General features: G+C 40.7%; 1 protein-coding gene across 1 annotated transcript; it reads right to left on the bottom strand.

The window, feature by feature from the left end:
* Positions 1-783: 783 nt before the first annotated feature.
* Positions 784-9,916, bottom strand: LOC144522664 (C-type lectin domain family 4 member E-like). The gene is given in 9 exon segments (XM_078257918.1): positions 784-2,630; positions 2,723-2,754; positions 2,756-2,824; positions 3,249-3,356; positions 3,358-3,383; positions 3,895-3,963; positions 7,628-7,663; positions 8,225-8,314; positions 9,664-9,916. Coding segments are annotated over 9 exon segments (693 nt in total). The 5' UTR covers positions 9,785-9,916; the 3' UTR covers positions 784-2,488.
* Positions 9,917-23,318: the final 13,402 nt, after the last annotated feature.

Below are 23,318 nucleotides of genomic sequence, written 5' to 3'. Positions count from 1 at the left end.
AACTCACACTGAAACCTGTTTCGCAAAAACAATAATCTCTAAATCATGCCATTACTTCATCTCCTGTTAACCTTTGTACATACTATATGTATTTTTTATTCTACTTCATGCACCTATGGGAGAAGTGTAAAAAGGCTATTGAATAGAAATGAGCACAATCCTCTTTATTACTGTTTGTACTCTGTCCTGTACAGTCAGTGATACATTGTGATGGGAGAATGTGCCTGCATCTATAGGTTAGGATGCTTTACTGTGGCTGTTTGAGTTCATTTACATATTTTTTTAAATAAAGCAGCGGGCAGCTTAATAAGTGGTCCATAATAAAATAATTAAAAATATATATTTAAAAATTCGATAAAAGAAGACATGAGCCAGAGTGTAAGGATGTGTAGACAGAGAAAACAAAGTGAGTAATGATATACATCGTGTTAGGTGAAACTGTGTCTATTAGAAACACATACATGACACTTCCACATATGTGCATCACCAAATAAAGCATCAGTCACACACACTACACAGGAAACTGGTACTGGACAACCTGGTTACCAACATTGTACCTTACAAACACTAAATCTAACTAAAGACCATAATATACAGAATATATGGAATAAAATGCCTCCAATCTGAAGACAAAGAATAAAACAAAAAATAGATGAAAGTTGAGTACAGTAGGCTATATAAATGAACTTTGGATTAACATTTTACATTTTGCATTATTTAATGTTTTATCAGTAATCTAAATGTCTTTAGTTTCTATTGTATGTTCAGTGTATAATGTCATGTAATCTGTATATTGGTGATCAAATATAAATCTCTATTGTAATCTCTATTTAAATACATTGTCATTAGTACTAAAGATATTAGAGTAATGCAGTAAGGGTTGTAGTGTAGCCTATAGTTGTGTAATAGTAAAGGAGCATTAGGGATGAAAGGATGGTTTAATGCAGTAATTACATTTCACAACATTGTACTGTGTGTATGTGACACGTTTTTATTTACCATTTTTTCGTGTAACAAAATGGTATCAATCCAAAACTTGTTGGCAATTGCCGAGACATAAATGAGCCTGTGAATAACCATAATCTAAGTAGGTGCCTAACCAAAACACAATGTATTACAGATTATTGGCTAGATAAACTTGACACAGATTGATCTTCATATTCATAGCCTTGAGCTCTATGTGGCGTCTACTGTCGACCTGTCATCTTTAGTGGTATTAACTCGTGGAAAATGGGATTTGTCCTTTTTTTTGTTCTTTGTTATTTATTAATATGTTTAAAGTGCCAAATGTAGCTTTACATATTGGGCCATCTTATTTTAATTCCCAAAGAGTTTACTACACAAACTAAATGTTTCAATTCTCAATGAGGTCTACCTGTACCCATTTTGCCAAAGTTAAAGGCAATTTGAAGACAATTAAATGTGAAGAGTTAAAAAATAAAACAATGATGAACAATGAAGGGTGTTTACATTACCACCAGAGAAACAGGTAATTCATTAGAAATGTAAAGTATTACCCTATTTGGTCAAGATCATAAGTAACAACTTTGACTGTGAATCAAATGAACCAGAAATGGAACTGGAGTGAGGGATTTGATGAGTAAACAACAGAAAAAGTCATTAGAGATGAATGAAGCTTAGCTAATTTGATTGTGAGACATCACTATGCAAAAAAAGGAACAGAAAACTGAAGAACCAATATTAGTACAACTTCCCACTAAGTCATCAGTTTGCTGTACTGTTCACACTACACAACTTGCAGTTGTAATTGTGAGTCTTAAAGTTTAGACTACATGACTGAGTGGTGACAGGACTCACTAACTACCAGATGGTTCACCAGTAGGAATCCCAGATGAGTCTGCCTGCTCTCCAGACTATGTTTTGTCACCAAAACATGCAAGAAGTGATTGAGGAAATGACGTAATACCATGCCCAATACAGAATGTATTTTTCATTCAACCTGTATTCATCTTTGAGAGATCATTGACCCTCATTTACAATGTCATCGAGTCAGAACAAGAAAGCAAAATTTCCTCCACAACCATCCTTTTAACTGTACCTTGAGATGTGTTAAAGAGGCTGCCTTCACAACATAATGACAAAGAAAACAGGTCTTAACTAAACCAGTGAGACGGGACTAGACCCCCCTGTGATGTGGCCAGACGCACACATCCCCCCCTCCCACCCATAAACATTTATACATTCATTCAGCAAGCAATAAATCAAAACATGTATAACATATTGCAGTTTTTTTTCTTCTTTTTTTCAGCCAAAGCAGTGAACCTCGTTGGACATTTGTTTCTATGTGTTAACAGGTCACTTTACTTCAGATTATCCCACACTGAGCTGGCAAATCCTAAAATGCAGTTTTTACTTGGAAATGATGTGTCCACATGAACATATTCAGGTTGCTGTTGTGAAGATTTAAATTGTATCAGCAATATATTTATCGTCCTGAATTTTCTGTCTGGTGGGTTTGGTTGCAGAGTTATGGACGGACTTTCATTTCACAGATCCAGTTGAGTTCAGTGAGACAGTTATTATCATTCCAGCTTTTTTCTGGATCAAAAAAACGTATTTCCACACAGTCTTCACCGTTAATATCGTTAGGCTCGCCAGAATCCCAGTAGCTGAAAAAAAGAACTTTGATCAGAGAACACAACCCAAGAAGCACAAGATAGTGATTTAGTTTGAATGGACCGAATGGAAAAAATGTGTGAACCTTTTGGTCAGTGGAGTCCCATCCACCCATTTCCCACTTCAGCTCTGTCTTTGAGTCAGTCAGGCCAATCCACAGTCTCTTCTCAAATTTTCTTGTGAAATCCTTGTTTAAAAAAGAGAGTCACAAACTTTAAACAATATAACAGAATCTTTACAACATTCACACCCATTAAACCAATGTCTATGTATCAGCCACCGCATTGATCTTTGCATTCATTCAACATTTTTACTCTTTATTTTTAAACTATGTCTGACTGACACACACACACACACACACACACACACACACACACACACACACACACACACACACACACACACACACACACACACACACACACACACACACACACACACACACACACACACACACACACACACACACACACACACACACACACACACACACACACACACACACACACACACACACACACACACACACACACACACACACACACACACACACACACACACACACACACACACACACACACACACACACACACACACACACACACACGTACCTGTTCTTCTTTGCTGTTGATAATCACCAGGTCTGCACCCTTTTGAAGACAGTCATCTCTACTCTGTTGCCAGGTTTTCCTGGTAGAAGAAATGTAGTAGAAACTACCGTCTGAAATACTCCCATCCTTCTTGAGCTTAGTGAAAACAGAAAGAACTCAAATGAACAACAACATTAACAAATCTTTTTCATTGGATTTTCATTGGGACAACAAAAGGGCAATTTGTTATTTGGGGAAAAATAAAAATGATTGTAAAGTCAACAAATGTAAATGTGACAGTAGTTATAAATGTTGCATGAGGCCAGTTTTATGAATTATATATGAGCAAAACTGTTTACATCCACAAAGCCAATATATACATTCTTAAAATCTATTGCACCATTCATTCTATAGCTCGTAGTCTTCTTACTTTTGGACTTATGCTATAACTTACTAATAGAAGAATGAAAAAGAAAGAAAAATTGTTTACATATTTGAAATGCAGCACATTGTTGTGACGGACTACATCTCTTGGAAAGAAACTTTGGGACAATCATAATATTTACCGGGAACTTTACATGTAAAATAATCACTTGCATTTGCTCATTATTGGACTTGGACGCTTCTTGATCTGAACTCTGATTATTGAATTCATCATCACACTTACCTAAGTTATTCAGTTTCCTCTTCAGGTCATCTCTCTCCTCAGTCAGGGTTTTGAAACCAGCCTCAACATCTGAAACAGAATTGTCTACGGATGTTATCGTAGCACAAGTTCTCTTTAGATAACAGAGTATCAGAAACTGCTGAATGTGACTGCTGTAAAGAAACTACAAGTGTGGATTACGATGTAGCACTTTGTTACTATTCATTAAAGAATCTACACTTATAAAAATATTTTATTATTTAATCTTTATAGTCTAAAATGATCTGTTATTTCCTCTTCTTCATCTAAAACTAGGGCTGGGGGATATGGAGAAAATCAAATATCACAATATTTTTGACTAAATACCTCAATATCGATATTGCAGCAATATTTTGGTACTTTCACAAAATATTTACACAATGAGAGTTTTGATAAATAATCATCAGTAAGATAGATTTAAAGAGTAAGTGGGTAAAGGCAGATAACAGAACAGCTGGAACAGTATGGTGAGTTCAGAAAAGGACATCACTTTACTGTAATGCAGCCTTTAAAACCAGGAAAAAACTGCACTTATACCATCATACCATTTTACGATAACCAAAATCTAAGACAATATCTAATCTCATATAACAATATCAATAAAATATTGATATATTGCCCAGCCCTATCTAATACTGTATCATTAGCTCTCTTACAACTGCATCAGTCATCACTAGTGATCCTCTCACATTGCCAGACCTATCTCCATGGTGCTGTGGGAAACAATCTGGCCCCTCCACACATACACTACACATAGGAAAAAACACGGTCAGGGGTTGTTTGCATTTCTTTGAACCAATCACAATCGTGGTCTTGGTTGACACGCCTCTTCAACATTGCGTGGAAGTCTGGGACGGTGCCTAAGGAGTGGCAGACCGAGGTGGTGGTTCCCCTTTTTAAAAAGGGGGACCAGAGGGTGTGTGCCAATTACAGGGGTATCACACTTCTCAGCCTCCCCGGTAAAGTCTACTCCAAGGTGCTGGAAAGGAGGGTTCGGTCGATAGTCGAATCTCAGGTTGAAGAGGAACAATGCGGATTCCGTCCTGGTCGTGGAACAACGGACCAGATCTTTACTCTCGCAAGGATCCTGGAGGGAGCCTGGGAGTATGCCCAACCAGTCTACATGTGTTTTGTGGATCTGGAGAAGGCGTATGACCGGGTGCCCCGGGAGATACTGTGGGAGGTGCTGCGGGAGTACGGGGTGAGGGGGTCCCTTCTCAGGGCCATCCAATCTCTGTACGACCAAAACGAGAGCTGTGTCCGGGTTCTCGGCAGTAAGTCGGACTCGTTTCAGGTGAGAGTTGGCCTCCGCCAGGGCTGCGCTTTGTCACCAATCCTGTTTGTAGTATTTATGGACAGGATATCGAGGTGTGAGTCGGGGGTGGAGAGGGGTTGCAGTTCGGTGGGCTGGGGATCTCATCGCTGCTTTTGCAGATGATGTGGTCCTGATGGCATCATCGGCCTGTGACCTTCAGCACTCACTGGATCGGTTCGCAGCCGAGTGTGAAGCGGCTGGGATGAGGATCAGCACCTCTAAATCGGAGGCCATGGTTCTCAGCAGGAAACCGATGGAGTGCCTTCTCCAGGTAGGGAATGAGTCCTTACCCCAAGTGAAGGAGTTCAAGTACCTTGGGGTCTTGTTCGCAGTGAGGGGACAATGGAGCGGGAGGTGGTCGGAGAATCGGCACAGCAGGTGCGGTATTACATTCAATTTATCGCACCGTTGTGACGAAAAGAGAGCTGAGCCAGAAGGCAAAGCTCTCAATCTACCGGTCAGTTTTTGTTCCTACCCTCACCTATGGTCATGAAGGCTGGGTCATGACCGAAAGAACAAGATCCAGGGTACAAGCGGCCGAAATGGGTTTCCTCAGGAGGGTAGCTGGCGTCTCCCTTAGAGATAGGGTGAGAAGCTCAGTCATCCGTGAGGAGCTCGGAGTAGAGCCGCTGCTCCTTTGCGTCGAAAGGAGCCAGTTGAGGTGGTTCGGGCATCTGGTAAGGAGGTGTTCCAGGCACGTCCAGCTGGGAGGAGGCCTCGGGGGAGACCCAGGACTAGGTGGAGGGATTATATCTCTAACCTGGCCTGGGAACGCCTCGGGATCCCCCAGTCAGAGCTGGTTAATGTGGCCCGGGAAAGGGAAGTTTGGGGTCCCCTGCTGGAGCTGCTACCCCCGCGACCCGACCCCGGATAAGCGGATGAAGATGGAGATGGATGGATGGAATCACAATCGTCTTGGGTGGCTCTAAACTCTGGGGGCAGTGAACGTGGCTCTGCAAAATCATCTCAGGGAGGAACTTGTTTTGGTGAAAAATTTGCACCCCACAAAAGAAAACGCCTCATACAGTATTATATTAAGGTAACTGTTGATATGAAGCAGTGGCAAATCCCCGCCAATAGGTCCCAAAACGTCCCAGTTAGAAACTGAATGCCCAGTCCATTAGTAAAGAGACAGTTCACTTTAACACATAATTTACATATTTCATTCATCTTCAATTATAGGTATTTAGTTTAATACTCGTAAACAGTTACCTTTTACTGGATCAAATAAGCCCCTATGCCATCTAGCATCCTGATACCTAATTTGTGCTGATCTCAAAGTTTACTGGCTGACAAATGTGACTGGTTAATTCATTCAATAGATTTCCCTTTATTCATTTTCTGTCCACTTGGGGGCGGAAGACTTCTGGAACATGATAACACACACAACCATGACTTAGTGAAGTTGTTATTGGCTGATGTGTTAGCAAAACAATTTCCTTTATAGATATGCAACAGACACAGAGCAGCATTAACATTAATTTAGAGTAATGTATCTGTCCACATGATGAATCAAAGTCCCTGTTATCCACTCTTCTTCTAGCTTTGTTCTGCTCCTGTTTGTCACTTCAGTGTTCTGCCTGAGAAATCATCTCATCAGTCCTCACTGACAGGATTTAACTGGGATATTTCACATTATATTTAACACGCCTAACACCCAAGGGGGTAAGCGTCTCCTCACAACCCAAACCTCCTATGGCGCCATTTTGATGCTAATAAGCCATCACCTCCAGTTAGCATTCCATTGACTGCCATTCATTTTGACGTCACTTTGACAGCGAATAAATTTACATCTAAAGCGTTTAAAGACTTTATTTGTCCATTGTTTATTTCTAAAAAAACACGACAATGTATAAAAGGCTCCATTACCTTGTATCTCACGTTATGGCTCCGTAGCAGACGTTTTTGTAAAAATATGCTAACGATTAACCACGAGACTTACTGTCTCATAGTAGAGAAATTAAGGAGTGCTCTCAGGCAGTTTGGACTTACATTAGCTGTTTAGGTTTAATTACTAATGTTAACTATCATTTTAGTTAGCAATAATTAGCCTATGCCTATGTTATCTCCTTACATATACCTACGCTCTCCGTCTCCATCATCTGGGAATGATTGAGATTTCTTTTGGCACAGCTACCAGAAGACTTACAACTTTCAGACAGGTTGCTCACGTCACATTTACGTCGTCTCTCTCAGTTGGAGGCTGCTCAGTAACGCTCAGCCATCACCGGAAAAGTGCTTCTAATATCCTTCACTGGTCTCCGTCCAGAGACACGGGATCTGTTGGTCCATTCTTATATACTGTCTATGGTAACACCTATATTTACCTTGCTTGGACTTCCTGTGCACCCCTTAAGATCTAAACCCTGATTATTGGTGAAGTTTCATCATCGTACTTACCCAAGTTGGTTCTCTTAAACTCGTCTCTCTCTGAAACTGTCATTATGAGAGGAGAGGTTATCATTATTTTCAACAGAATCAGATTAACAGTAGTTTGTTTAGTTTAACTTTGGGAAGACAAACTTCTTGTATTCTCTAAGAAACAAAGAGCCAAGGTGGTGTCAATGACACATCTGGATGTTGGCTGTATCATATGAGGGATCACAGACAGGTACATTTGCCCAATATGGGACTCTTAGTGTCTCTTCAGTTGGATTGTGTGATTAAAGAGATCAATAAATGTAAAACCAAATTTCCAAGATGGCTTTCTTGAATAAAATCTAGCAAATTATTGTTCAGGACTAAAAATGATTAAGAGGTTTACTGTAAGAATACGGTGAGTGTTGTAAAGGATATTATTTTAAAATAAAAAATGACATTATGATTATGACATCATATGATTATCAATTTCAGGTCATATTGTCCAACCCAATATGTTTCTAAATGCTCTTAGAGCAAGTGATCATCCCTTGTAAGAGAATTACTTCACTGGAACTGAGGTGGTTTCCCTGTTACAGAAGTGAGATGCTAAATTAGTAACAAATTCAGAATACTCACAGAGAGAAATAAGAAGGAAAATGATGAGAGCAGCTTGTAGCATACACAGGAGTCCAAGGATCACAGCAGCCAGCCTGTATCGTTTTATACCTGTATAGATACGCACACACACACACACACACACACACACACACACACACACACACACACACACACACACACACACACACACACACAGTCAGATCAACCTTTTTTTCAGTTACATAACTAACCCTAACCCTAACCCAAACCTAACCTAATATAACCTAACCCATCAGGCCACTTTACTAATGGTTCTGCTATAATCATATGACTTAAAGTGCTCATATCATGCTTTTTGGCTTTTTCCCTTTCCTTTAGTGTGTTAAAGGTTACAAAGTGAACTAGCTGCTAGCATGGCACGCCCTAATACTGACTAGCTAGCTGTGCTGACCTAGCTACTGCGCATGTGTGACTCCCAAACAAAGATGGAACAGAAGTGAGATGTCTCACTCTGTAGCTAAAACAGAGAGCTCAACACACAGGGTGAAAAGAGGAGCTGCAGCAATGTGCAGTACAACAAAAATATGGTGTTTTTTGAAAATTAAACCACATAAACCTATTCTGATATAACCTCTAAATACAATTAGGAAACTGAAAATGAGCAGAATATGAGCACTTTAAAGTCTCTAAACATTTGATTAATATAGCATGTATAACTGATACATTTAAATATATAAAGTGTGAGTATTTATAAGGAAATATATGTACATGTATACTTTTAAAATAAAAAAATAAAAAAAACATTGCAGGGAAAAGTTTCAGCAGTCTGAACCGGCCCGTCTCAGCTCCCCTCAAACAGCTGATGGTGTCGCTGTGACTCACTTTGTCAAGTTGCCAGAGGCTGGTTTTAGAACGTCAGGGACATCATCTGTTTCAACAGCCAATCAGCTCATAGCAACTCAGCTGGTCAAGTTACAAGCTGTCAACTGGTCGAAATGGAGTTGAAGAGAACGCATGAGAGTGGTCGAGTGAGCTAGAGCATGAGAGGGAGCGGTGAATCTTTGGTCTGACTTGGACTCCACAATTCAGTTCACTACTACAGTTTACTGTGTATTTTCACATCTTCAGAAAGTATTTAGGACTTAGTAAACATCACACTCCTATGAAAATAAAGTCAAACAAATAGGTAGTATGCGGGTAGTAAAAGGTAGTAAAAGATGTAAAAATGCATAAAAGGTTAATCAAATTAAAAGATTTTTAATAAAATGACAAAAGCTATTTTCACATCTGCACTTAACACTGAGATTGCTTTGCTTTCTTTGGAGGAATTATTTCTAAAACATTTTTTTAATTATGCTTTGTATGGCCTGAAATTTTCCAGTTGAAGGTAGAAGATAAGATTACTGTTAACATTGTTGTCCATGTCACTTTTTAAAACTGTACCTCGTCTTTGTTAAACTGTAGGATTTGTGTCTCACCGAGCTCTGCAGCAGCCACTTTCCTGTCTTCATCAGAGCAGATCTTTGATTCACCACTCCTGACTGAGGCATAATGGGTGTTTTCATATGGATTATCCTCTTCATGGTAAACCATCTCCATATTTCAGCCACTGGAGAGTGATGAAGGTGTTTGAATGATGCTGATCTCTGATCAGATTCTTCTTGTATGTTTCTCTCTGCTTACACAGCAACACTTTCTCTCTCTCTCTCTCTCTCTCTCTCTCTCTCTCTCTCTCTCTCTCTCTCTCTCTCTCTCTCTCTCTCTCTCTCTCTCTCTCTCTCTCTCTCTCTCTCTCTCTCTCTCTCTCTCTCTCTCTCTCTCTCTCTCTCTCTCTCTCTGTCTCTCTCTCTCTCTCTCTCTCTCTCTCTCTCTCTCTCTCGCTCTCTCTCTCTCTCTCTGCTCTCTCTCTCTCTCTCTCTCTCTCTCTCTCTCTCTCTCTCTCTCTCTCTCTCTCTCTCTCTCTCTCTCTCTGCTCTCTCTCTCTCTCTGCTCTCTCTCTCTCTCTCTCTCTCTCTCTCTCTCTCTCTCTCTCTCTCTCTCTCTCTCTCTCTCTCTCTCTGTCTCTCTCTCTCTCTCTCTCTGTCTCTCTCTCTGTCTCTCTCTCTCTCTCTCTCTCTCTCTCTCTCTCTCTGTCTCTCTCTCTGTCTCTCTCTCTCTCTCTCTCTCTCTGTCTCTCTCTCTCTCTCTCTCTCTCTCTCTCTCTCTCTCTCTCTCTCTCTCTCTCTCTCTCTCTCTCTCTTTCTCTCTCTCTCTCGCTATCTCTCCTTTCTAATTTTTTTTTGTTTTACTCAACTTATAACTTGAAGTTTGGACTAATGCTCTAGTTAAAATCTGATCTTTGGGTAACAGGAAATCCTCACATAGAAGAGAGCAAACGTTCTCTCAGCTTTATCATTCATGATTATATGAGTTTTCTACTTTCATCACAGAAAACAAACTTGTAAACTCACCATGAACAACCTCTAAATTCATTCTACACTTTGTTACCCACCGTCTTTATTAACCAGCATTCTTAAATTATTCACCAGGATACATGATAACATATGTCGGACTGCAGGGACCCAGGTTCCATTCTGCCCAAGAGTATTAGTTCTGGGAAATGGATCAATCCTAAGAGGGATGGATAAGGACAAGACAGCCAGATAGCCAGACAAATTATTTTAAGAGGATGGAAGAATGAAGGGGTGTTGTCTTTCCAGGAGTGGGCTTGTGAGACGACTAGGGTGGGGGAGTTTGAAAAGATGTCATATAAACGGTTTGACAGATTGGATGTCTATACTAGAAAATGAAGAAAGTAGCTGAACTTTCTGAAGGGCTCCTAAGAAGCTTTGTGCTGGGGAGAGACGTGTATGATGGGCTTATGGTGTTGTCATTTAAACATATCTTCATTTGGTCTATTTTGTTGAGGAGACGCACCTGGCAGAGTCTTCCCTCTGCAAAACCAACACAGACTCACCAACAAAAATGTATAACCACTCTGGCAGCCACGTGAGGCTGCCATGTGCTGTTGACACATTAATAATACAATATCAAATAGAATATCTTTATTTGTCATTATAACACATACAACAAAATTAAGTGCAGTCCTTGTCATGTGCCAAACATCTAGGTAACATATGCCTAAATAAATACATAAATAAATAAATAAATAAATAGAGAATGCTACTACTGCATACTTCTTAATGCTATAAACACATAGGAGACACACCCATACAGGCATCCACATTTAAAATTGCACATAGCCCTATTGACATAGATCAGTGGTGGGAACTATACTTTAGCAGCATTATTCAATGCACTTATGGCTGTTGGATAAAAGCTGTTTTGTAGTCTGTTTGTTCTCGTTTTCATGGACCAGTATCTTCTGCCTGGGGGCCCACTGTGCGGTCTGTCAGAAAGTCCTTAATCCAGAGGTAGGTGGAGTGTGGTATTCCAATGTCGGATAGTTTGGACACCAGTCTGTGGGGGAGGATGGTGTTAAAAGCAGCGCTAAATTATATGAAGAGCAGCCGGGCATAGCTCCCCTGCTGCTCCAGGTGGGACTGGAGGGCTGTAACCACTGCATCCTCAGTAGATCTATTAGCCCTGTAGGCAAACTGGTGTGGATCAAAGGTGGGAGGATAGAATGACATGATGTGACTACGGACCAGTTTCTCAAAGCACTTAATCATCACAGGAGTGATTGCTACTGGTCGGTAGTCGTTGAGAGTGGTGATGTTTGTTTTTTTGGGCAGGGGGACTATGATGGAGGACTTCAGGCAGGATGGAACAGTGAGCTGGGAGAGTGACTGGTTGAAGTTCTTAGTATACCCCCACCAGCTGGTCTGCACAGTCCTTCAGTGCGCGTCCGCAGATGCCATCAGGGCCAGCCACCTTCCACGGGTTGACTGCCTGTAGCGTATGTCTCACCTCAAGCTCCTTTACTATGAGGATGGTGTCACTGTGGGCTGCTGGATGTGGTGTTGCTGCCTCTGGTGGCTTAACCTCGATGCGGGCGAAGAAGTGGTTCAGCTCCTCCATCAGTGAGGCATTCTCAGTGTGAATATTTTCTAGTTTCTTCTCTCCTCTGCGACAAAAAACTGCACTTGACAAGGAGTGCACTTAATTTTGTTGTATGTGTTACAATGATTTTGCAGAGTGTGCGTCATACTATACTATGACTTTTTTCGACATACTATACTATACATATGCGGTGGCAGATGCATAGACATTGGTTTAATGGGTGTGAATGTTGTAAAGATTCTGTTATATTGTTTAAAGTTTGTTACTCTTTTTTAAACAAGGATTTCAAAAGTTCAGAAGAGACTGTGGATTGGCCTGACTGACTCAGAGACAGAGGGGACGTGGAAATGGGTGGATGGGACTCCACTGACCAAAAGGTTCACACATTTTTTTCCATTTGGTTCATTCAAACTAAATCACTATCTTGTGCTTCTTGGGTTGTATTCTTTGATAAAAGCTCCTTTTTCAGCTACTGGAATTCCAAGTAGCCTAATGATGATAACGGTGAAAATTGTGTGGAAATACGTTATTTTGATTCAGAAAACAGCTGGAATGATCTAATTATAATAAATGATCTAGTTGCAACGATGTGTTTGCTATAGTCCTACGACAACGTTTTAATTATAGTCATCGAAGACTCTGGGCGAGCGGTCATCAAAGACTCTAGATAAGCAATCATCGAAGACCCTAGATGAGCGGTCATCGAAGACTCTTGAAGGCAGATCCACTGAGGCTCTGGTACACTGGTCAGCTCAGGCTCAGGTACACAGGTCAGCTCAAGCTCAAGAATACTGGTCAGCTCAGGCTCAGGTACACAGGTCAGCTCAGGCTCAGGTACACTGGTCAGCTCAGGCTCAGGAACACTGGTCAGCTTAGGAACACTGCTCAGCTCGGGAACACTGGTCAGCTCAGGAACACTGGTCAGCTCAGGAACACTGGTCAGCTCAGGAACACTGGTCAGCACGGGCTCGGGGCCGCTGGACAGCACGGGCTCGGGGCCGCTGATAATACTGGAACAAAGTCATATACATCTCTGGCGCGCCTCCAGGTAGAGAAACCTCATGACTGGGAGAAGCAGACAAAGGGGCAGGTCGGATCAAAAACAAAGAACCTGTAGCTAAAACGCTAGCAGGCCGAGCAACAGGCAGGCTGGTGTGGGCTAGCTGGCATTGAGGTAGGCCGGGACCCTGAAGAGGAGCTTTCAGAGCCAACAGACTTGGAAGAACATCTTTCCTTAGCAGATGAATGAGCTGGAGTGGAAAGGAAGCGTTTAGCCCAGTCAGGAATAGAGTCCTTAAACCAGGGCTTTTCTGACATCTTATCTCGAGCAAACGACAAGATTGCCTCCTTCTGGCAATCACTGTCAGCCTCCTTCCACATAGTCTTCAGCTCTATCAGGTCAAACATTAAATCACACAGTTCAACAAACATAGTCTCTGCCTCTCCTTCAGGTGGAGAAACGTCAGGCCTAGGAGAAGCAGGCAAAGGGGCAGACCGGGAAACCGGCAGGCTGGTGGGTGAGTCATTAAGAAAACAATCTAATCTCTTCTTGATAACATCAAGGTGGGGAACAAATGGGCTCACCCAAGGTCTCTCATCAAACCACTGCTGCTGCGAGGAAATCCTCTCCAGGATAGGAGCATGCAACTGTGGCCTAGATCTCAAAAGTTCAGCCACAGTCCAGTCAAACTGCAACACCCTCTCATTGAAGAGATGCCTCTCTGCTGGGTCCATGACTGGTCAGGTCATTCTGTAGCAATAGTAGCAATAAAAAAAAAAACAGGAATACAGGAATACAGGAAACAGCAATACTGAGACAAACAGGTAGACTTAGGCCGGTTACACACTGCCTGCGTGGCGTGAGCATGGCGTTTCTGTTGCATGTGTTCTGGTGTGTCAGCTGTGTGGCGGCTGCGTGGATTTTTCTGTCTTTACACACCAGAAACGTGTCTGACGCAATGCTGCTGCTCTAGCCTTGTCTGGACACATGTATGTTTCCCATTGATAAAATTAAATACTATGTTAAACATAAATATATACTGATTTGATTACAGCAAAGACAACGTTGGCAGTATTGACGGCAAAATAGGCTACAGAATATTTTGTTCTGTTATATTTTTTTTTAAATGACATATATATCTGCATTTATATCACAACCTAGAGACTTTCAAACATCAACATGTCATTTATTAATATGTATTCGTGTCTAAACGACATATAAACAGCTTTTCCTATTCTATTTTGCCTGGAAACGCTTCCAACATGCTTGAGTGTCGCATGAAAAATAGGCGTTGGTTCTATTTCTAGCACGCGCGCGTTTTCGGCGTGGCTCGAGTCGCACCTGAGACATGCGTGTCACGCAGGCAGTGTGTAAGCACTAACCTGTTAACATGGGAGCCGAAATATAAACGGACACGCCACGCAGCTGACACGCTCGCGCGACGCATCCAGTGTGTAACCGACCTTACTCACAGAACTCCAAACAGAAAATACAATGACCTGACAGCAGACAAGGGAAACACAGAGGGTGTTTCTCAATTTCAAGAATGCAAAGAATGAACTTGTGTTCTTGAGGAGAACGTTCTTGCTGGTTGTTCTTGGAAGAATTAACCCGCAAGTTCACAAGCAAAGAAAACGCTGTTGACAGTTTGAGATAATGCGTTCTTCCTGTTATTGCTCAACCCCCCCCAGCACAGAGGCTACCTGCAGGGCTCCAAAATAACAGCTAGAAATAAAAACCACAACAATATAAATGTATTAAAACAATCTCCGGACAAGAAAACCTCATAATGCTACAACTATTGCAATAATATTGAAAAATAAAACTTATTGAGCTTTAATTTTATTGTTTATGGTTTAGCTCAAACACCCCTTACTTATTCAAAAGAGTGGAACGCGATCCCTACTATTATTAGTGTATTAGTTTAAGTCTTTTAAGTTTAAATTAAAAAGTAGGCCTATGCACTGGTGTGCCCTATGTGTCCCTATTAGTGTTATGTGGAATTATCATTTCTATATTATTGTAGTGCACAACAGATGGAAATTAGCAATTAAAATGTAAGGGTTGGTGTCTCCCCTTTAGTCTACATAACATGTCGTAGCATGTTACCACTTTATGTACAACTGTTCATTTATCATACCGACTGAAACTCAACTTCTAATAAATCAGAAAACAAATACACCAAAAAAAAAGAACTAAATACTAAATCTTATACATAGCCTATGTCATAATTTAAACAAGTCTCTCTCTCCTCCGCCTCTGCCTGCTGCACTGTGGCCGTGTGTGTGTGTGTGTGTGTGTGTGTGTGTGTGTGTGTGTGTGTGTGTGAGTGTGTGTGCTTGTGCAGTTTAACTCCGAAAAGGCAGTTTACCACAGGTTCCCGTATATCTTATGATGGACATGTGTTGTGATATTTAAACAAACGATCAGTCAATGGCGAAATAAAAGCCTGTTATTTACGGGGGAACAGGTGACAGACATCAGACAATCAAACAGGTGGGAAAAAACAACAGACAAGAAGTAAAACTAGAAAAGACAAGGGAACAACAGACAAAATCAACCAGGAAACAGAAACAAACAACCCTAACAGACACAGTAACTACAACATTCCAGACCATTCAACAAAATAGACAATAAACTATAAACCAAATGAAGATATGTTTAAATGACAACACCATAAGCCCATCATACACATCTCTCCACAGCACAAAGCTTCTTAGGAGCCCTTCAGAAAGTTCAGCTACTTTCTTCATTTTCTAGTATAGACATCCAATCTGTCAAACCGTTTATATGACATCTTTTCAAACTCCCCCACCCTAGTCGTCTCACAAGCCCACTCCTGGAAAGACAACACCCCTTCATTCTTCCATCCTCTTAAAATAATTTGTCTGGCTATCTGGCTGTCTTGTCCTTATCCATCCCTCTTAGGATTGATCCATTTCCCAGAACTAATACTCTTGGGCAGAATGGAACCTGGGTCCCTGCAGTCCGACATATGTTATCATGTATCCTGGTGAATAATTTAAGAATGCTGGTTAATAAAGACGGTGGGTAACAAAGTGTAGAATGAATTTAGAGGTTGTTCATGGTGAGTTTACAAGTTTGTTTTCTGTGATGAAAGTAGAAAACTCATATAATCATGCAGTTTGTGTCACTAATACGCAACATGAATGATAAAGCTGAGAGAACGTTTGCTCTCTTCTATGTGAGGATTTCCTGTTACCCAAAGATCAGATCTGCAGCGGTTTTAACTAGAGCATTAGTCCAAACTTCAAGTTATAAGTTGAGTAAAACAAAAAAAAATTAGAAAGGAGAGATAGCGAGACAGAGAGAGAGAGAGAGAGAGAGAGAGAGAGAGAGCGAGAGAGAGAGAGAGAGAGAGAGAGAGAGCGAGAGAGAGAGACAGAGAGAGACAGAGAGAGAGAGAGAGAGAGAGAGAGCGAGAGAGAGAGACAGAGAGAGACAGAGAGAGAGAGAGAGAGAGAGAGAGAGAGAGAGAGAGAGAGAGAGAGAGAGAGAGAGAGAGAGAGAGAGAGAGAGAGAGAGAGAGAGAGAGAGAGAGAGAGAGAGAGAGAGAGAGAGAGAGAGAGAGAGAGAGAGAGAGAGAGAGAGAGAGAGAGAGAGAGAGAGAGAGAGAGAGAAAATGTTGCTGTGTAAGCAGAGAGAAACATACAAGAAGAATCTGATCAGAGATCAGCATCATTTAAAGAAAACACTTCGACCAACACCTTCATCACTCTCCAGTGGCTGAAATATGGAGATGGTTTACCATGAAGAGGATAATCCATATGAAAACACCCATTATGCCTCAGTCAGGAGTGGTGAATCAAAGATCTGCTCTGATGAAGACAGGAAAGTGGCTGCTGCAGAGCTCGGTGAGACACAAATCCTACAGTTTAACAAAGACGAGGTACAGTTTTAAAAAGTGACATGGACAACAATGTTAACAGTAATCTTATCTTCTACCTTCAACTGGAAAATTTCAGGCCATACAAAGCATAATTAAAAAAATGTTTTAGAAATAATTCCTCCAAAGAAAGCAAAGCAATCTCAGTGTTAAGTGCAGATGTGAAAATAGCTTTTGTCATTTTATTAAAAATCTTTTAATTTGATTAACCTTTTATGCATTTTTACATCTTTTACTACCTTTTACTACCTGCATACTACCTATTTGTTTGACTTTATTTTCATAGGAGTGTGATGTTTACTAAGTCCTAAATACTTTCTGAAGATGTGAAAATACACAGTAAACTGTAGTAGTGAACTGAATTGTGGAGTCCAAGTCAGACCAAAGATTCACCGCTCCCTCTCATGCTCTAGCTCACTCGACCACTCTCATGCGTTCTCTTCAACTCCATTTCGACCAGTTGACAGCTTGTAACTTGACCAGCTGAGTTGCTATGAGCTGATTGGCTGTTGAAACAGATGATGTCCCTGACGTTCTAAAACCAGCCTCTGGCAACTTGACAAAGTGAGTCACAGCGACACCATCAGCTGTTTGAGTGGAGTTCAGACTGCTGAAACTTTTCCCTGCAACGTTTTTTTCTCATCATGAATCTGTGGTTTCAACAGTTTTTTATTTTTTTTATTTTAAAAGTATACATGTACATATATTTCCTTATAAATACTCACACTTTATATATTTAAATGTATCAGTTATACATGCTATATTAATCAAATGTTTAGAGACTTTAAAGTGCTCATATTCTGCTCATTTTCAGTTTCCTAATTGTATTTAGAGGTTATATCAGAATAGGTTTATGTGGTTTAATTTTCAAAAAACACCATATTTTTGTTGTACTGCACATTGCTGCAGCTCCTCTTTTCACCCTGTGTGTTGAGCTCTCTGTTTTAGCTACAGAGTGAGACATCTCACTTCTGTTCCATCTTTGTTGGGAGTCACACATGCGCAGTAGCTAGGTCAGCACAGCTAGCTAGTCAGTATTTGGGCGTGCCATGCTAGCAGCTAGGCGAGCATTATAACGTGTGTTCCAAAGTGACCACGTTTGTCTCTGAAGTAAAGGCTGGACTACAATAGAGCTGTTTGGAGCAGTTTGTGAACAGTGTTTTCTGTTGGAGATGGTAAGTCCCTTTGGGGGGGACTTTGGGCTTTTTCACTTTGTAACCTTTAACACACTAAAGGAAAGGGAAAAAGCCAAAAAGCATGATATGAGCACTTTAAGTCATATGATTATAGCAGAACCATTAGTAAAGTGGCCTGATGGGTTAGGTTATATTAGGTTAGGTTTGGGTTAGGGTTAGGGTTAGTTATGTAACTGAAAAAAAGGTTGATCTGACTGTGTGTGTGTGTGTGTGTGTGTGTGTGTGTGTGTGTGTGTGTGTGTGTGTGTGTGTGTGTGTGTGTGTGTGTGTGTGTGTGTGTGTGTGTGTGTGTGTGTGTTCTACATACAGGTATAAAACGATACAGGCTGGCTGCTGTGATCCTTGGACTCCTGTGTATGCTACAAGCTGCTCTCATCATTTTCCTTCTTATTTCTCTCTGTGAGTATTCTGAATTTGTTACTAATTTAGCATCTCACTTCTGTAACAGGGAAACCACCTCAGTTCCAGTGAAGTAATTCTCTTACAAGGGATGATCACTTGCTCTAAGAGCATTTAGAAACATATTGGGTTGGACAATATGACCTGAAATTGATAATCATATGATGTCATAATCATAATGTCATTTTTTATTTTAAAATAATATCCTTTACAACACTCACCGTATTCTTACAGTAAACCTCTTAATCATTTTTAGTCCTGAACAATAATTTGCTAGATTTTATTCAAGGCAGCCTCTTTAACACATCTCAAGGTACAGTTAAAAGGATGGTTGTGGAGGAAAGAAGGGGTGTCGTTAATTCAAGAGAATGTCTATACTAGAAAATGGGTAGTTTGTTTATTTTCTATTTTCACATTGACTTATGAGCATTTTTTGTTATTATTACGTGTCTGATGATTTCTTTTTATCCATCAAGATGTTATTTTAGTATCTTGTCACATTTCATTATCTTGTCAACAAGTACATCAGCAGATACTTCCATTATATTCAAAGTGCCTTCATGTGTTTGTTAGGATGTACATTTTGGTCATTGTGAAATGAAATGTTTCTGTATGTTATGTGGAGAATACAATAAATATATTGTCCTAGTTAACATCACAGACTGAATTTTAATCTTTAAATGTTTATCTTGTATATTGTCTTTTCTATCATAATTACACAATGTTTCCAAAGTCTCATAAGCTGACTTTACCTTCTTTAACTCTGTGTCAACTTGATAAGTCTTAGTTTGTAGTTTGACATTTTCCAGGATAAGAAGAAACATTTACTGAAAAACGAGGAAGAAGAGGGAGAGAGAGATTCTATGAAACTGCAAAAAAGAAGCTCCTGAATACATCTCAAGTTGGAACCTGAACATTAAAAATAATCTTAAGAAAGGACTCTCCAGGAGAGGTACCAACATTAAAGTTCATTTGTCAGCATTTGACAGACTAGGAGGGGAGGTGCCATCTGACCACCTTCAGGAAGAGTCAGAGAGTAGTAAAGGTGTCTTTTGGTCTGAACGGGAACTTTGGATGCATGACTCAGGGCCACTGCTCGGCCTGGTGGTGCTGCTCGCAGCTTTCTCCAGAACCCCATGTACCCCGAGATTACTCCCAGAAGGACCCCAGAGCAACCTACCCTACCAGAGACAGAGACTCGAGTTCCAGACTCTGACTCGAGTCACACACACACACACACACACACACACACACACACACACACACACACACACACACACACAGTGACTTCAGACTTGTTACATTGATTAGTTAAACTTAAAGAAAACTGACATTTACATTTTTCACTTGGTAACAAAGTGCTTGCTGCAAACGTAACATAGGGCATACTGTTATTCCCTACATTAGGAGGTGGCTGTGGCTTGGAGGTAGAGTGGTTGCCCTTCAACCACAAGGTTTGTGTATCAATCCGAGGCTCCTCCTGCCACATGTCAAAGTGTCCCTGAGCAAGACACTGAACCCGAAGTTGCTCCCCGGATGCTATATGTATAGCTGTCCACTGCTCCTAATACCTAGGATGGGTTAAATGCAGTAATAGAAGTTCTCTACATTGTACTGTGTGTATGTGACGATTAAGAATAAAGTTTGATCCTTTTGGTTAGTTTAGTGTTTTTTTCATTTTCTTTGCTGATTCCTCACGTTTGTATCAACTTCCACTTTTGTCTTTATAAAAGCTCAGTTTTTCGGGTCGGCAGCTTATAGAAACTTATGTTATTGTTCTCTTGTGTTTACACCTCGGAGTTATTTATTTATCTATTTATTACTTAGGCTGCTAACTTATTATGAATGTGCAATACGTAATCTGTTATCTCTAATGTGCATGTCATTTTTTATTAGTTGTACATTTTTTGTGTTTGTTGTGATTGCTGTTGTGTTTTTTAATACTCAGGGAGTACCAATGTACTTTTGTTGTAATACTGCCAGACAGTGGTGCAATGACAATAAAGCCTCTTACAGTATGTCTTATTCGGGGCAGCTGTGGCTCAGGTGGTAGAGTGGTCGCCTGCCAATCAGAAGGCTGGTGGTTTGATCCCTGGCCCTGCAGTCCCATGTTGAAGTGTCCTTGGGCAAGACACTGAACCCTGAACTGCTCCTGATGCTGCACCATCAGTGTGTGAATGTGTGTGAATGTTTATCAGACGAGCAGGTGGCACCATGTACAGCAGCCTCGGCCACCAGTGTGTGAATGGTTTCTGTACTTTGTTAAAGTGCTTTGAGTAGTCGTTAACACTAGAAAAGCACTATATAAATACAGGCCATTTACATTTATGTATTTTACATTGTCTATAATTAAATTGCATATTAAACTGGGCCTACAATAATGTGTAGGGCAGTCTGAGCCCTTTATACATACATTTTTAGTACATAGAATATCATGCTATAACAATAATAATTGTCATGTTTTAATCTTAAATATACATTCTTATGATTAACTATCGGTAGATTTCTACCTGAGTGACTGCCTTACCTATGGGCCAGTGAGCCTATCATCCTGTTTATAGTCTATCCCATCCCATCCCAAGACAGAAAACAAACAGCGACCTCATTTCATTAGCTCCTTTACCTTATCAACAGCTCTGAGCTTCAGCTGAATGTCTTTGGGTTTTGGACTGTTGGTCAGACACAACAAGCCATTTAAAGCCCTCACCTTCTTTCACTGTTTACTGATGTTAATAGACTCAATGATTGATTAATGGAAAACTATAATTGATAGATTCATCAGAGCCCTTCCCCCACAAATGCCTGTGTAAGTCCTTTGTTCAAGCAGCAATTATGTCTCCTATTTAGGTTTATAGGGACGGCGCCACAGAGTGGCTTCCCATAATTATTATGGGAGAAAAGCAGGAAGTAAAGTGATGGAGTATAACGCCACTGCATTTCTTGTCGTATAAAGCCCCTATCAGACCTTTTGCGTTCATTGGTATCGTCCCAGAGGGGCACTTTGTGGTGCAGCAAGGCATACATGAGACAATCAGGCACACAGCACAACAAAAGGAAATCCACATTACTGTAAGTGGAGCACTGAACATAAGCACATGGAATGCATACATCACGTAATTTGAAGTGGTTAAGGTCCTATAATCCCTCATTAAGGTGCCAGTTATTCCATCAAAAAATGCTAGTGCGACACAATCCAGATAAATATATAAGAGCTCTATTAAAACAATCATCCATCACTAATACAAATCTGAGCAACAAGTACCATCTGAAACTCGGAGAGAAAGGGGTTGGACACTGACTGACAGGACAGATTTGGCTTTTTGAATCACTTGTCTATTGTAAAGATCAGTGAGGTAACTTTGTTATATGCCGAAGATTTTGCTGATAATCTTCACTATTTTAGACAGAGAGTTTCCATACTAACAGAGCATAGAATAGGATAAGTCAAACTCTATATATGATTTATAGAAAATGGTCTTAAGGGTCATGTTCACTTTAAACTTTGAAGGTTTCTGCAGGCAAAACAGGGGCTGCTGGGATTTATTGCACAGTAGTCTCGCATTGCCAGAAGGTCTGGCTAGTCCACACAGCATTCCTAGATGGTAGAAAAACGTGCTCTGGTTTATTGGCATTTCTTTAAACCAATCACAATCGTCTTGGGCGGCGCTAAGCGCCGGACGGAGCCACGGTGCCTCTGCAAAATAGTCTCTGGAAGGAACTTGTTTTGGTGGAACTTGTGTACTCATATACAATACAATGAAATTAAAACAAAAAAGATTTATGAAAAAGCTTGCTTAAAAAGAAAGGTTTTTAGGCCCTTCTTGAATGAGTCAGTGGTTTGTGGAGCCTTCTGGTGGTCTGGGAGGCAATTCCACAGGCAAGGAGTGGTTGTGCAGAAAGCCCGATCCCCCATGGTGCGGAGCTTGGTCCTGGGGGGATGAAAAACTTTGTTTCCAGAGCAGAGGTTACGTCAGAAGGTTTGTGGGGTGAGTATGTAGCTTTTTGAGGTAGGGAGGGGCATTACCGTGGATGCACTGTGAGTAGGATATTATGAACTCAATCCTGTACGAGACAGAATGATGGGTGTGATATGCTCGTATTTTCGTATCTTCATTAGGATCCTAGCAGCGCTGTTTTGGATGTGTTGTAATTTGTGAAGTCTCTTGCTCGGAGTGCCGGTACAACACCAAGCCACACAAAGTCCACTCCTTACATCTGACATTAGATTAGCAAACATACAGATGGAATGAGTGCTTGCTCGTTCCACGTTTTTTTTCACTAAACTGTGAAAAGACATTTCAGACCATTTCAATCAGAGGAAGTGTTGGCTATTCAAAGAACAAACACTAGAAATGTGACTTTGTGAAATACAAAAATGGCCCACAATGCAAAACAATATTCAAGTAAAACCATGGATGTATTACATTGACAGTTATAGACAATTAGACATTTATTTCCCAGTCCCAGTACTCATAAAGCCCATATGTCAAACAAAAATGGTTCACCAAAAATGAGTTACCTGCTCTTGCTTTTCTTGATTCACTTAGAAGATTTCGTAATTTCGACAGTTTTGATAGTACTTGAAGGCACCAGTCCTTTGTGTTGCTTAGCAACAGAGTATCCGATCAG

The sequence above is a fragment of the Sander vitreus genome, chromosome 8 (genome assembly GCF_031162955.1).
Source record: "Sander vitreus isolate 19-12246 chromosome 8, sanVit1, whole genome shotgun sequence".
NCBI lineage: Eukaryota > Metazoa > Chordata > Actinopteri > Perciformes > Percidae > Sander > Sander vitreus.
Note: the sequence above shows the minus strand (reverse complement) of the source record. Positions and strands in the feature narration are given on the sequence as shown.